At 45.5% G+C, this 14521-nt stretch overlaps 1 protein-coding gene across 8 annotated transcripts in view; it reads left to right on the top strand.

The window, feature by feature from the left end:
• The window catches only part of BCOR (BCL6 corepressor), an 82055-nt gene extending 68068 nt beyond the window's left edge, over positions 1–13987 (top strand). For all 8 annotated transcript variants that reach the window (XM_030234386.2, XM_050979179.1, XM_050979175.1 and 5 more), the window contains 5 exons: positions 3015–3181; positions 9937–10082; positions 11215–11292; positions 11503–11653; positions 12837–13987. In XM_030234386.2, the coding sequence (XP_030090246.2) occupies positions 3015–3181; positions 9937–10082; positions 11215–11292; positions 11503–11653; positions 12837–13131 (837 nt within the window). In that variant the 3' untranslated portion in view covers positions 13132–13987. The remainder of the gene's footprint in view (positions 1–3014; positions 3182–9936; positions 10083–11214; positions 11293–11502; positions 11654–12836) is intronic.
• The last annotated feature ends 534 nt before the right edge of the window (positions 13988–14521 follow it).

Raw genomic sequence — 14521 nt, 5'->3', positions numbered from 1 at the left:
GCTGGTTTTGGCTGGGGTAGGGTTAATTTTCTTCACAGTGGCTGGTATGGGACAGTGTTTTGGATTTGTGCTGAACACAGTGATGATAATATAGAGATGTTTTTGTTACTGCTGAGCAGGGTTTACACAAAACCAAGGCCTTTTCTGCTTTTCCTGCTGCCTCACTGGTGAGGAGACTGGTGTGCATGGGAGGCTGGGAGGAGACACAGCCAGGACAGGTGACCCAAACTGACCAAAGCGGTATCCAGACCCTGGGACATCATGGATCAGAGTATAAAGTTGGAGGAGAAGGGGCGGCGGCATATGGAGTGATGTTGTTTGTCTCCCCAAGTCACCAATAAGTGGGATGGGGATATCTGGAGATGGCTGAAGACCTGCCCAACCATGGGAAGCAGTGAATGAATTCCTTGTTTTGCTTTGCTTATGTTAATGGCTTTTGCTTTCCCTACTAAACTGTCTTTATCCCAATCCATGAGATTTCCACCTTTGACCCTTGGGTTTCTCTGATTCTCACCCTGGTCCTGGTGGGGAAGTGAGTGAGTGGCTGCCTGGGGCTTGGCTGCTGGCTGGGCTGAAACCATGACAGCGGACTTGGAAAGTTCCCTGTCAGTTTGTTATTAACTCCTTCCTGGGAAGGCAGTGAAATCAGCAGTGTGTGGTGTGTGATAGGGCATTTAACACACCTGAAGGCAGGGCTTATCCAGGCACGGGGAGTTCCCAGTGTCCCTGCCACAGGAGCAGGAGCTCCAGAGCCCCATCCTGCCCCTGCACAGCTCCTGCAGGGCTCCTGCATCCTGCTCAGGAATGGGCACCACTTCAGGGGTTTGATGTGATGCTGGGGGCAAGTGTTAAAGCTCAGCATATAATGACTGACCCAAGGGCTGTGTTTTGAGGCTGGGTGTGAGGGATCAGTGCTTCTTGGGGCCTGGGGGATGCTGAGCTCTTCCCCTGGAGAAGGAGTACATAAGAAGTGCAGCTCCTTGCATATGAGGATGGACCATGCATATGTGCATACTTTGACATGGCTGTTTGCAGTTTGGCTAAGAAACTGCAAGAAGCAGAGGTGGAGGTGTCTGGTTATGTTGTTCTAGTTTGACTCTTTGGATTAACTGTGAGTGATTTTCAGAATGCTGATTTAAATAGAGCACCTGAACAGACATTAAGTTGCCCTGTGGCACTTTCACAGCCTTCCCCAAACCTTAGCTTGAGAAATGCTTGTGAAACCAAAAGTGTGTTTGTGGCACCACATGTTCCTGTATTTGGCAATGGTGGCTAATATTTTTGTAAATTGAATAAATCATGTTAAAAAAAGTTAATGAGGCATTTAATTAATTAACAGTGTAGAGTTTTATGGTCTTTATGGTTACATTTTGTGGTTAATGACATTCTTCTTATAGCCTCTTAACACAGAATTGCCTGACAAAATTAGCTTTTTTGTCCAGTAGTAGGTATTCCACCCTAGGACGAGTCTTTCCTTTTTACAAAAATAGATGAAACATCTTTTATTTTGAGTTGCAAAGTCTATTTTAAATGGTAACTGCATACTAAAAGTGGCACTGAATAAAGCAGCTGCTTCTGCTACCTATATCCATCTGCTAATTTGCCTGGCAGGGTGGTCTGCTTTGAAGGAAAATTCATACCTCCAGAGTATAATTTTGCACAGCCCTTTCTTGTGGGTTTGAGCATGTGCAGGGTAAAGACCATCCGTTCTGGACTGATTTTTGGCCTTTGGGCTGATTAGCAGGAGTGTTCAGAGCCCCTGTTTGGTGAGAGGTGGGACTGTGGGTACACTGGGGTGCGTGGGTGCATCCCCTGTGGCATTGGAGGGGATGCTCTGGAGCCTGGGACAGGCAGCTCATTAGCTCTCAGCTCTAGCCTGGCTGGTGAGGGCCTGCTAAAAGAGCAGCTTCATGCTGTATCCTGGATACCAGCTCTTGAGTCAGGTGTACCCAGAGCACAGATTATTGCGGGCTTTCCGGTTTATTTTGAAACGGGAAGAATAAATGTGCTGCGCCCGACGTCGTTTTATTCTCCTGCTTTGGCAAAACAAGCACTCGCCCCCTCCGTGCCATTTCTGGCTTTGCAAGGATGTCACTCAAATGCAAAATGAATGGTTTACCACTAATCTGGGAACGTGGGGGCTATTTTATGCATTGAACACCTCTTAGAAATGTGTTTGTTTTGTTTTGCCTTCTTTTGCATCCGGCACAAGTTGAGGCAGACTCGCACCATCCCAAATTTTCGGTTGAGTGATGGAGCAGCGTTGTTCCAAGGCTGCAGGGCAGTGCAGAGCTGAGCCTGGCCCAGGCTCTGGAGCGTGGTGGATTTGACTGCAAGATGAATTGTGTTAAATTCACATGGCTTCCTGCAGCGCCGGGCTCCTTATTGGAACCTGGCACCTGGCTTTACTTCTGCATGCAGAAAACTGGGGTGGGTGAAAATGGGATTTCCCCAATCTCGATAGAGCTTGGCTGGTTTTTGTTTGCTGATAGCAAACCATCCTTTGTGTGTCTTAAATGTGTTTTGTTTCGGGTCATGCACTTTTTCTTTTAAAATCAAGCTGACGTTGGCTGTGCTGCTGCTGCACTTGTAGAATTTTCTGTTAAAAAATGCAGATATAAGAGTAGCAACCCTCCCATTAGCTTTACGTGTAGAAGTTCTCAGAAGTGGAATACTGTGAGTTTTGTCTGTGAAATTTTTGTGTTCTCCCTCTGTGACAGTTCCTGATGTTGGGGGTTACAGGGTCCTGCAAGGCATGGAGCTCTCCGTGTCACTTTGCCCAAATTAGTCTGCTCAAGGAAGTCTCTGCTGTGTCTCCTGAACAGACAGGACTGTCAACAGCTCCCCCTTTTATTTTCCTTTTGACTGATCCAGATCATAGAGGGTAACTTAAAATATCACAGGGATTTTGTCTTTACCCCCTTTTCCCCCTCTTTTCCTTCAAGCAGAGAAATCTGCGCGTTTACCCAGCAAGAAATAACTTGATGTTCATCTGTTTTCCTTCCTTTTTCCAGGAAGTGGTTCTGTACTGTTTGGAAAACAAGGCTTGTGACGTGAACCATCGTGACAATGCGGGTTACTGTGCCCTGCACGAGGCCTGTGCCAGGGGCTGGCTGAGCATCGTGCGGCATCTCCTCGAGTACGGCGCCGACGTCAACTGCAGCGCTCAGGATGGAACCAGGTGAGGGCCAGCACCAGCTCCTCTCTGCCTCCCTTCCCTCTGTGCCTCTCCTTCCTTTATGCTCCCCTTGTGCTGCCTCCCCACCCTGGAACGCTCGAAGGAGGTCACAGAGCCTTGCTGCTGGTCCTTGGGCAGGGGCGCGCAGGGCTCCGTGACCCCCTCTGCTCTCTGGTTAATAAAGCGCTGGGGACACGCTTCTGTTGTGACTCGAGCTCGGGGTGCTTTCTTTTTGATTCTGGGAATTTTAATAAGTTGTGCTTTGGTCGGTTTTTGTTAGTCGGTGGAATTGCCAGCTGCAGGGCAGGAAGGAGTGATACTTGAGCTGCAGCCCTGCTCATGTGCCCTCCAGGTCCTTTGAGCTGTGCCAAAAGAGTGGAGTTAGCCTTGTTAGCAGGGTTACTTTGGAGAGCACTTCAGGCTTTTGTGGCCATCGGGTGTGCGAGTCCTGTATGTGCTGTATAAAAATGTTGTTTGCTGAACTGTTAAACTATCTGCTCGTTTGATATTTTGGATTTAGGTTTTCTTTTTTTCTTTTTTTTTTTTTTTTTTGTTTTTTATCCCGAATTAGCCTTTTTAGTTTCCTTCACAGAATAGTAGGGGTGCTTAGTTCCTGTGCTGGCAGAATAGATAGTGAGCTTTTCTCTTTAGCTTTGTGGAGAAAAAAATGCTGCTCTGGACCGTTTTTTAAGCTTCTTGTGTATCTCCTAAAGCACCTCTTTGACCACCTCTGCGAGGCTGACCTTGGGGTAACTTGTCCTGAGCATATGCAGAGCCGTTATTCAGTCTGTGCATTTTGGGGACAGGTCTTTGTATTCTGCGAATCTCCTGCAGCTTGTTATCTTAAATGGTTTATCGCCTTCCCTATCACCATCCAAATAGCCAGGGAGGTAAAATTAGCGTAACTAAGAGCCTGCTTCTTTTGTTTTTAAGCTCTTTATTTATTAACTTGGGAAGGGAGGAGTCAGGAAAACAAAAAGGGGTCTGGTTAGGATGGTCCATTAAAAGTTCATGATGGTCCATTGTTCCCGGCCCATCACCAGCCCATCACAGCCCAAAGGAAAGCTTTTTGGAGAAACATTAAAACCCCGACTGGATTGTCAGATTCCTCCTCTGTTGCCCATGTCTTTGTAAAGAGTTCTGAGCTCTCCAGGCTGACAAACAGCCTCGCATTTTCTGCTGCCTTCAGCTTTAATATGTGACCTGTGCAACAGCAGTGAGTTACCGTTAAAAGAATCCTAAATTATTTTTGTCTCACTCGCTGGAATAACCTATATAAAAAATTATCCCTGGGAAGCGTCTGAGCAGTCTTAATCACCCGCCAGTTCAGAGTCCACCTTTGATTTCTAGTCACAGACAGAGCTGATTTTCAAGAAAGAAACTTGGCCAGTGTACCCTGAAAAGTTGTTCTTGGGAAAATGGATTTTAGAAGCAAACATAATAATGATCTGATCATAGATGGTAATGTCAGAACTCAGCGTGCTGTTGCCTCTCTTTTCTGAGAGCAGACTTACTTTTCATTTGGAAAGCTGCCCAAGAGACAGCAAGGATCCAAAACACAACTAGTACACAGAGGAAAGATGGTCTGAGTTGGGCAGGATGGAGAGCAGAAGTTTCTGTGAGGAACTTTGGATCTGTGTAATGCACTGCCTTTTGCCAGGGTTAGACTTCTCTGTCTCTGTAGAATAAGTCAGGACATTCAAAAGAGAAGTCCCATTTCTCTCTTCAAGGTTTTTCTCCTTTACCTTCTAGAAAGAAAGATTACTTTCTCACCTGTGTTGCTTTTAAAATTAAAATCCAGAACATGTTCAACACTTAGAAATACAGTAAAAATAACAACAAAAGCCCCCCAAACAAACCCGTAAAAGCGCACCATCAGAGACTTGTCCTTTTCCCCTGCCTTTTTAATGACTGTGAATTGGCTTTTTATTTTCCCCTCTGCCACGTCACTTATCCAAAGGTACTTTTGGTGGTGCTGTGGAAGCTCTGAAGCTTGCAGCCAGTGGCAGTGGATGTGTGTGGTTCTGTTCAGCCTGTCTTAATGTAGAGCAGCACGGAGGAGCGATGTAACTGCGATGCAGCTGCGTGTGCTGTGCGAGCACAGCTGTGCTGTCGAGGCAGCCTGGGGGGTCACCTGAAGCTCTGGGCTCTGCTCCTTGCTGCCTCTGCCGTCGGCTTTCTGGAGGACACTCCGAAAAGTTGTGGCTGGTGAGGGTATGGCTCTGGTCTGTACAGGATGCCGGTGTGAACGTGGAGGATTCAGGAAAGTTCTGTGAAATCTGTGCCTCTCTCAAATGCTGCGGGTGCTCTGATCATCGTGCTGGCTCTGGGTGTGTTTTGGGATGAGGCAGGCTTTCAGCCTCTGCTTCCCGATGGACATCTTGGTGAAGCCAGAAACAAACAGAGCACCAGTCTGGTGCAGGGGCAGGAAGGAGACAATGTTTGGGAATGGTGCAGTCCTTCCCTTCACCCCAGCTCGGCACAGGATGTCCCTCTCTGCCCTATTCACAGCACATCTGGCTAAATGTGGTAGGTCTTGGATGTTTTTCCCCTTAAACTCTATGCTGATAGACCACATGCAGTGCCTGCAGACCCTGAATACACAAGCACTCTGCTGCTCAATTAGTGCCTAATCAAAGATTATTGTAGAACCCGGAGATCTTTAAGACCTGTCTCCGAGGTGCTGCAGTCACTAAGGGCTCTTAATCGTCTTACCTATAAATAATAATAGACCGTGCTTAAGAGGTGAGAGCTTCCCTTCCCCGACAGGACCCCAGTAAGTGCGGTAGCTCGGCTAGGGGTGTTGGAACTGACATTAGCAAGGCTGTTTGCCACCTGTATTTGGCCTTATCTCGCTGTTCTTCTCCTCTTACCTCTGCAGCATGCCCTAGCTGAGCCCTTGCCATTATGGAAACAAAGCCACATGCCAAAAATACAGACATCCCCTGCCTGTTAGCGAGGGCTCCACGTTGCTTCAGAGTGCGCTCGCTAGATTCTGTCTCTGCAGCCAGTTTTGCTGTATCCTTCCCGCTGGCAGCTGATGAGCTCAGCCTTTTTTATTTTTTTCCCTGTGAGGACCGTGCCAAGATGGCTCTCTTCCTGTGTCCTTTCAGCTGGTCTTGGCAGAGCCATACCTTCCAGCAGCTAATTGCGTTCAAGGAGAGGCAGCCCAGCCTGCGTAGCTGCCCTCCTGCAACTCCTGCCCGGCCTCTTCCGTGGGGCAGCCTTGCGTAACAGAGCGGGTGGGAATACAGCCAGAACGCCAAAATATGGCATTGCTCGGCGAGTTACAAGACCTCTTACTGCAGTGGGGAGAGTTCTGGTGGTGCCTGAAAGGCTGAGAGCAAAGCCTGACTGGTCTAAATAGTTTATAATTTTGGTGGTGGAATGATAAACCCCCAGTGAAATGTTTTCCTGACTCTAGTGGAAGTAAAAATAGTAGGAAGAATTCGGCAGTACACAAGAGAGGGTTGAGATGTGTGTCTTTTGTAGGATATTGCAGCTCTTGAATGTCCCCAGCTCCTTCTGGGGCCTTTTGAAGGGTTTGTTTTAGAAACGAGCTGTGCTACGTTAACTGTACCATTAGGGATAGAGAGTGTTTATTTCCATGATGCTCAGGGTGGAAGGGATTGTATGGCAAAGCAGCCCAGGAGAGGACTCCCAGGAATCCTCTTTTATTTTCACATCTGAAAAAGTTGCCTATTCCAGTAGTTGTTCTTGCATCCCACAAAGAGGATGGTTAAGCTCTGCCAAGACTGAAGAATACTCCCTCCTCTGCTGGCTCTGCTGGGAGAAGCAAACAAATAGCTGTGCCTTTGCATGGTCTCGCTCGTCAGCTTGCCAAGAAGCTGTTCTAGCCAGCAAAAGAGTCTGTCGGTGCTCTGTTTTGGCCTTTTCTCCCTTAACTTATCTATGGGGAATCTCCTTCCCCGCCCTCCCCCCATCCCTGCCAGGGTTTTCTTTGCTTCCTTCTATTTATTGGTCTTCCTTCTTCCGCACTGCCTTACTACGCCTTTCCTTCACCGTGCCTCTATAAATTCCCTCTCATGCCCAGGCAGCCTCCCTGTGTACTCTTAGATGACAAATCTGGTTCTGCCTGCCCGCCACCTGCCCTGCTGCCTCTGTCTGCAGCCCCACGTTGGGCTTGGTGACCTGTGAAAAGGCAGAAGGAGGTTCCATCACAGGGTTACAGCCCATGTGCTGCAGTTTTTCCTTCCTGGGGAATGCCCAGACACCCTTTAATAAACTCGTCTGAGTGTTGTTAAATCAATTGGAGCACTGGGCGGTGATTTAGATGCTGTTTTTAATAAGTTAAGGGATCATCTTGAATTCATTACTGCTTCAAAAGCCACTTAGGTAAGTCAGTTTAAAAAAAAAACCCAAACGCAAACAAGAAAACCCACAAACCAATAATCCCACAACACTCCTCAACCCCTTCCCCAAACCAGAAAATTGTAATTCTGAGATAAAATTTAAAAGGAGTTCAAAATTAAAGACTCCAGCAGAGCGAGGGAGTGGGGGATAAAGAGCATTGCCAGCACTTGGCAACAGCCATAGCTCTGATCTGCTCCTGGTGCCTGTTGCCAGACTTTCAGCCAGGGATGCTTCATGCCCAGTGGGGGACAGGAGGGTTTGCAGCAAGGCTGACCTTTCCTGCTGTAGATGCTCAGAGTGCCATGACCCAGTAGCTCAGGCCTCAGATGCTTGCTGACAGCAAGAAACACTCGATACTTCTGCAGCCTCCGTGTCGGCACCTCTATTATTTGTTGCCTCCTGCTAGGTGTCACCTGGGATGTGACACTGTGATGTAGCACTGACCAGATCCTGGATGTGATGCTTCCCTATGGGGAAGCACTGAGTCAGTAGGTGGAGGTGGGAGGATGAGACTTGCAGGGGAATCTTGGGAATGCTGGCTCCTCCAACACTGTCTGTCTCAAAAGCATCAGTTTCAGTGTTATTTTAGAGGCATTCCCTCAGAAAGTGATAAGGGATATCCTGATGCTTTGCCAGTGATCCTCATGGACCTCTCTGGTCTTAAAATGTGAAGGTGGCTTTCCAAAGAGTGGTGTGTTGGGCTTTGAAGGTATCCACATGTTGTGCTCTCTGCTGCCGGGGGTCTGAGGACTGTGCTCAGCAGCTCAATGGCCACCTGCTTTTCCACTCTGTTGGTGGCATGGGTGTATGGGAGGCAGGCAGCATGGGATAAGCCCTCTTTCCATAGGGAACAACCACCAAGTCCCCAAGTGCACCTCCTCAAGTCAGTATATTTGCACATGTCAAAACCGATATGACATGCAGCTTTCCAGCAAGATGGATGCAAGCAAGAACCCTTCACATGTAGCAGATGTTAGTCACCCTAAATCACAGCCTACTGGAAAGTGCTTGGAGTAAATACATCTGGAACATCTTTCTGAGACTTGCCAGAGTCACCCTCCTCCCCTTCCTACCAGCAGTGCTGAGTGGTAGATGGGAAAACGGTGGTGTGCCATCCTCTTCTGACTGATTTGATCCTCCTCTCCTCTGTCCTGAGCTTTCATGTGTGCCAGGTCATGCCAAAGCAGTGGTGACTTTGAGGGGACATTGCCCTGAGAGGCAGGAGTGGTGGGATGTGACCTCCTGGCAGGAGGGAGTTGAAGCCCCGGTTGTCAGCCGAGTGCTGCTTGGCAGATCCGGAGACGGAGAAGTTCTCTTGGCTGTGCTTCCAAATGACTTCCCCTGGTAACATCACTGTGAAAGCTTTCCAAGAAGGCAGTGTGTTTCTGGTGAAAGCCCTTCCTTGCCTTTTCATACGAGCTCCCTTGACAGCCTTGATGGGGGCAGCAGTGTTGACAGCCCAAAGGAGGAGCATTGCGCTGAGTTGGATTGCCGTGATCACTGCCCGTGCATTGGGCTCTGCTTTTAGTTCCCTGCTCTTGCTGTCTGAGGAAAAGATGGGATTTTAGCACATCTTCATTAGTCTGAAGGGTAATATGTTCTACTTCCAGACAACTCCCCGTTACGTATAATCAATTTTAAAGGCAGAAGTTAATGCGATTTATAATTAGCGATAAGGAATTCTAAACCTGGAATTGCAGGCCTGTGTATTAATGAATAATCCTTCTGAAGGCTCACAAAATCTACGTCGGGCTTGTATAGATTGCTCATGCCGCATGAAATGCTTTAATTTCTGGGTGGACTACACTTAAAAGAGCATGTTTTTCTATTCTCTGATTAGAAGGGTAGAATTGTGCCGCAAATATATTTACAAGTACTGTTTAAAGAGGATGTTCTGCACGGAAGTTTAATTCCTAGCAAATTTTCATAACTTATTTCTGTGTACGTAATTTAGGAGCTTCGGGTAACTGATTTCCCTGCTTGCCCAGAGGCAGGCTGAATGAGCCTTGCTCCACAACACGCTGTTATATGGCAGAGATTTGGAACGGTAGAGTGACTTGCAGCAAAATGATGTTTGTGAGGCTTCACACAAACTCCTGCTTTCTGTTACAGCAGTGTAATTATTTTACTGTCCCTCGAAAATGTGTACAGCAAGGAGTAGACGTAACAGAAATATGTGCCCTGAGCAGTCTGACTGAAGACAAGAGGGGGGAGGGGGATGATGTGCAAGTAGAACCAACAAGAAGATGATTGGCAGCTGTATTAATAGTGTTATTTTCTATAAATAGCTTTGATCTACAGTCAGAACTTTCTTGTCAAAAATATTTGCATAAAACTGTTGAGTCAAAATGTAACTCTGTGGTTTTTATTTGATTTCACACCAGACCAATCCACGACGCGGTGGAAAACGACCACTTGGAAATTGTCCGCCTGTTACTGTCCTATGGTGCTGATCCAACACTGGCAACCTACTCTGGGAGGACCATTGTGAAGATGACCCACAGTGAGCTCATGGAGACCTTCCTCACAGGTCTGTGCCCACCCTGCTTGGGGCTTTCTGATCCTGGCACATGGGGGCTGGTTCCCTGTCCCCCAGAGTCCCTCCTGCCTGGCAGGGGTGGCTTCGTGCCAAGGAGCTGTGGGGTGGGCTGGGCTGCAGTAGCTCCCTCTTTGCCTGCAAAAACCCAGAGGTTGCAGGTGGGAAGCACAGCCATGCTTGGGGGCTCCTTCTAATTGAAACTCTTAATTAGTCATAAGGATTATTCCACTGTCAGATTTGATAGGTGGGTAGGACGTCAGCGGGCTGTTTCGGTGCCTTCAGCTTTCTGCTTGAAATGAAAATAAGAAACTTGCCAATTCAAATAGCTGTTTGTTAAACATACTTGTGTTTTCTCATGGTCTTGCTTTTTATCTTAGACTATTTTTGGTTTTGCCAGTTCTGCCTTGTTTTATATCAGAAATACTGTAAAAATACATTAAAGGCTTTAAATGTATCCATGTTATAACATGGTTTTTAGGGTTCTTTTTCCTCTTAGTTTTGGATGAAGACACTTGCATTCCCTAATAACTTACCTCTGAGCATGTTTGCAGTGTTCATAGTCCATGAGTTTAAATACTCATCTGTTTACCTGTTTAAATGGTGCAGTATAGAAGGTACACAGGTGTTTTAGGACCCCAGAAAAGTCCAGTATCTTTGACTTCCTAGCATCCTGAATTCCAGTATCTTTTCACCAATTCAGCTTGTAAATCTCCCAAATTATATCTGTGGAAAAGAACTACGTCTTCTGAACATACTTGTGTAGAAAAACCTTTTTTATCTGTTCATTTGGGGCGACAGTTTATCCCTCAAGGTGCCTAGAATAATTGTGAAGGCCAAAAAATGTGGTACACCCTATCTTCACAAAAATAAGATACTGCCCTCAGTATCTGCAGCTTAATGTTGGGTCTGTCCCTGTTAGACCTTAGGTGAGTATTTGATGTGGTGGGTCATTATTTGTTGTGGGGGGATGGTGTATATATGCTGTTGTTTGCAGCATGTGTGCCAGGAGTGTGGTGTGGGATTTTCTGATGGAAGGTGCTGAGGCTCTGTGACGCGCGGTCTCCTGACTTGCCAGCTTTTTGTTCTCATCAGTATGTTTTTGTTGTTGTTTTTTCCTCTCCAGAGTATTTAACTGACCTGCAAGGTCGAAGTGTGGATGACCCTGGTTTGTACTGGGATTTCTATGGCAGCTCTGTGTGCGGTGAGCAAATGTTGCCCTTTATTTCTTTGTATGCAGAGACTTTAAAAACATGGGGCACGTGGGGGTGGGGGCTGTTTTGTTCTTGTGGTGGAGGAAGCTGGGAAGGAAGCAAAGTGATTTTGTTTACAGATCACGTTATTGGGGAAAAAAAGCAAGACCTGCAACAGTCTTTTCATTGCTGACTTAGCACCTTTATTCAATTTTATTTAGATCCAAAAGATGAATCTGGATTTGATGTCTTGGCAAATCCTCCTGGCCCAGGTGATGAAGATGAAGATGGCTTCAGCGATGTGTTTGAATTTGAATTTTTGGATGAGCCTCCCTTACCGTGTTACAACATCCAAGTGTGTCTCTCTCAGGGGTAAGAACAAATACAGATTTTGGGGTAAAAACAGCTGGGATGATCTGCTTGGGCTGGTGGCAGTTTGTGTGGGCGGGGAAGAGTGTTTGTATTTATGTAACATAAATGAGAGATCAATACTGTAACTGCTGGTGGTTTTTTGGAAATAAACTAAGAGGAGGTGAGAGAGGAAAAGGCTGATTGGTCAGGGCTGAGTTTTTACTGCCATATTCCAGAGCAGGACAAGTGACGTTTGAACACAAAAAGTCCTTTCCTCATCCCAGACAGGCATCTTGTTTATAACTTCCCAAAATAGAAGTGCTTCTAGCACTTAAGTTTGGGTATGATGTTTGTATGATGTTTGACAGTGTTAATTTTATTCCATGGGGTTTTTTGTTCTGCTGCTGAGTGGACATGCTTTTGTGGATGACAAAATGACACCATTAGTGCTTTTTTAGACTTTGTAGCAAAACTGGTTTAGAGCTCTGAATTGGAACAAACAAATAAGTATCTTAGGGAAGATCCTATGATACATACTAATAAACAAAGACCTGGAAAGTTGTATTATCTATTCAAGATATAAATTAGATTTGTTAGTGGCTGTTGTTTACCATTTGCACCAATTTTGATGACAGCTAGTTTTAAATATTGATCATGCAGGAGTGTGGGGTTTAGTATGTTTTTGTTACATGGGTGATGGATCTGACTTAATTCCCTGAAGTGGACAAGGACAAAGATTGAATTTTAAAACTGTGTTGTTTATCTGACAAAGAGCCAACATACTGTTGACTTCTATTTAATATTGTTCTCTCTGGAGGTCAGGGGTGCTGAGTTTTGTGGTTGTAACTATAAGCCATCTCCTTATTTGTGAAATGAAAGTTGGATTCAGGCGGGCTAACCTTTAGGTGCTTGAGTTGGGGTGGCTGCTGGCCCACAGGGGCACTGAGGAACCCAGGTTATAAGGTCCCAGTGCCCCTGCATCCTGGATCTTCCCTTCCCAAAGCTGCAGGTAGCAGTACTCCGAATAAATATAAACACACCTGCTCATCTGGTATTTTTGACCCCTGTGCAGCAGGCTTGATTTCAGAGGGATTGTTTGTGGGCATGGGATCAGGGAGGGTTTGTCACACAGCAATGTGGGGAAGAGTCAGGAGTCCTGTGAGCTAATGTCAGTTATCGGAGCCTTTCTCCTGTGCTTCCACAGACCACGGAACTGGCTTCTGCTCTCGGACGTGGTGAAGAGGCTAAAGATGTCATCTCGCATCTTCCGCTGCAACTTCCCCAACCTGGAGGTCGTCACCATCACGGAGGCAGAGTTTTACAAACAGACTTCCCTCAGCCAGTTGTTCTCTTGTGCTACGGACCTTGAAGCTTTTAACCCAGAGAGCAAAGAGCTCTTGGACTTGGTGGAGTTCACAAGTGAGCTCAAGACTCTGCTGGGCTCCGAGCTCCACTGGTTGCACCCACACGAGGAGCCTCCCTTCGACATCCTCTGGTGAACCATCAGGCCATTTAATGTACAGTGCTCTATACAGCTACTCCTTTGTGTATATGTGTTCAAATGAAATTGTTTCTGTAAAGAAAGGACACTATTAAATATGAAAATATCTTTCCTTTATATAAGAGATCTGAATTCCAGTTGGATGGATTTTGGAAGAATTTTTTTTTAACTTCAATCAGTTTTTACAAAAATTGTTATATAATGTTTCTTTAAATGCACACAGGCTTTGGGATAAGTTTGTTATTACTCTGAACACATTTTTTTTTTTTTTTAAAGAACACCCACACACATTGACTTTGTTTCATGCAAAGCACTGATTACACAGAACATACTTTTTCTAGGTGACGTGATCAAAGTCGTGTGGCTTGTTTGGGAGGTAGAATTCAGTAAGGCACTTGGTGATATTATTTTTGGTTTTTTTGTTTACAGAATTACCTGCTTTGGCCAGGTAAGCACTATTGAATATAATTCAATAGTTTGTAATATAAATTAAACCATATCCATACGCATCAACTAATTGTAAGAACTTTTATATCCTAATTTAAAAGCTGTGAAATTTAGTTTTCACACATCAAACCGGATTGTTTATATATGTTTAAACATTTTATGCTCTTTATTTAAAGAAGACTTTGAACTATTTTTTCTGTACCTTGTAAAATATTGAAAAACTAACATATGTTGAAGTTGCTTGAAACTGTACATAAACTAAATTTTCTGAATTGTGTGTTTATGTTTGAGATCTGTGTTTTAACTTTGTAAGTAAATCTTCTGCCTTTGTATTTATATTTTACAAAAATTTTCTTAAAGGCAATAAAACTGTTGAGAAATGAAGAGGCTAAAGTGACTCCCATTAACTCTGTGCCTGGTTGTGACATGAACTTCATCTCATTAATGCTCATTAAAGGAGGGTGGAGTTCCCAAAGGGGGTCAGGGCTGGTAGAGGTGCAGGCAAGCAGCTGTTGAAATCTGGGGTACACTCTGTATTGGCTTTCTAAATTCCAAGTTGCAAGAAAACATCAGGTTTGTGCTTTTGGTGGGACAAGGGTTTAAAAGTGGTGTTCACAATACTCTATGCACTATCTTTTAAAGAACTGTGAATAGGTTCCATCATTTTCCCTCCTTTGCCATCCTTTTGATTTCAATTGGCTGAATTCTCTTTTCACTGGAATCTGCAGAGTGGAAGTTAATAGTACCAGGGGAAATGCTTTGGTTTTAATGTGGAGCATTAAACCTATGAGCACATTTTGGGACGATTTAAAGGGACAAGGACCAGAATGTCACTTCTGTGCAGCTCTGGAACTTCTGTCTAAGAGGCTGGGCTCCCTAGGCTTGGACAGATCTTCTCTGCCTTCCCTAGGCTTGGACAGATCTTCTCTGCCTTCCCCTTG

Source organism: Serinus canaria, chromosome 1 (assembly GCF_022539315.1).
Source record: "Serinus canaria isolate serCan28SL12 chromosome 1, serCan2020, whole genome shotgun sequence".
NCBI classification, from domain to species: domain Eukaryota; kingdom Metazoa; phylum Chordata; class Aves; order Passeriformes; family Fringillidae; genus Serinus; species Serinus canaria.
This window is presented reverse-complemented; position numbering and strand designations above follow the sequence as displayed.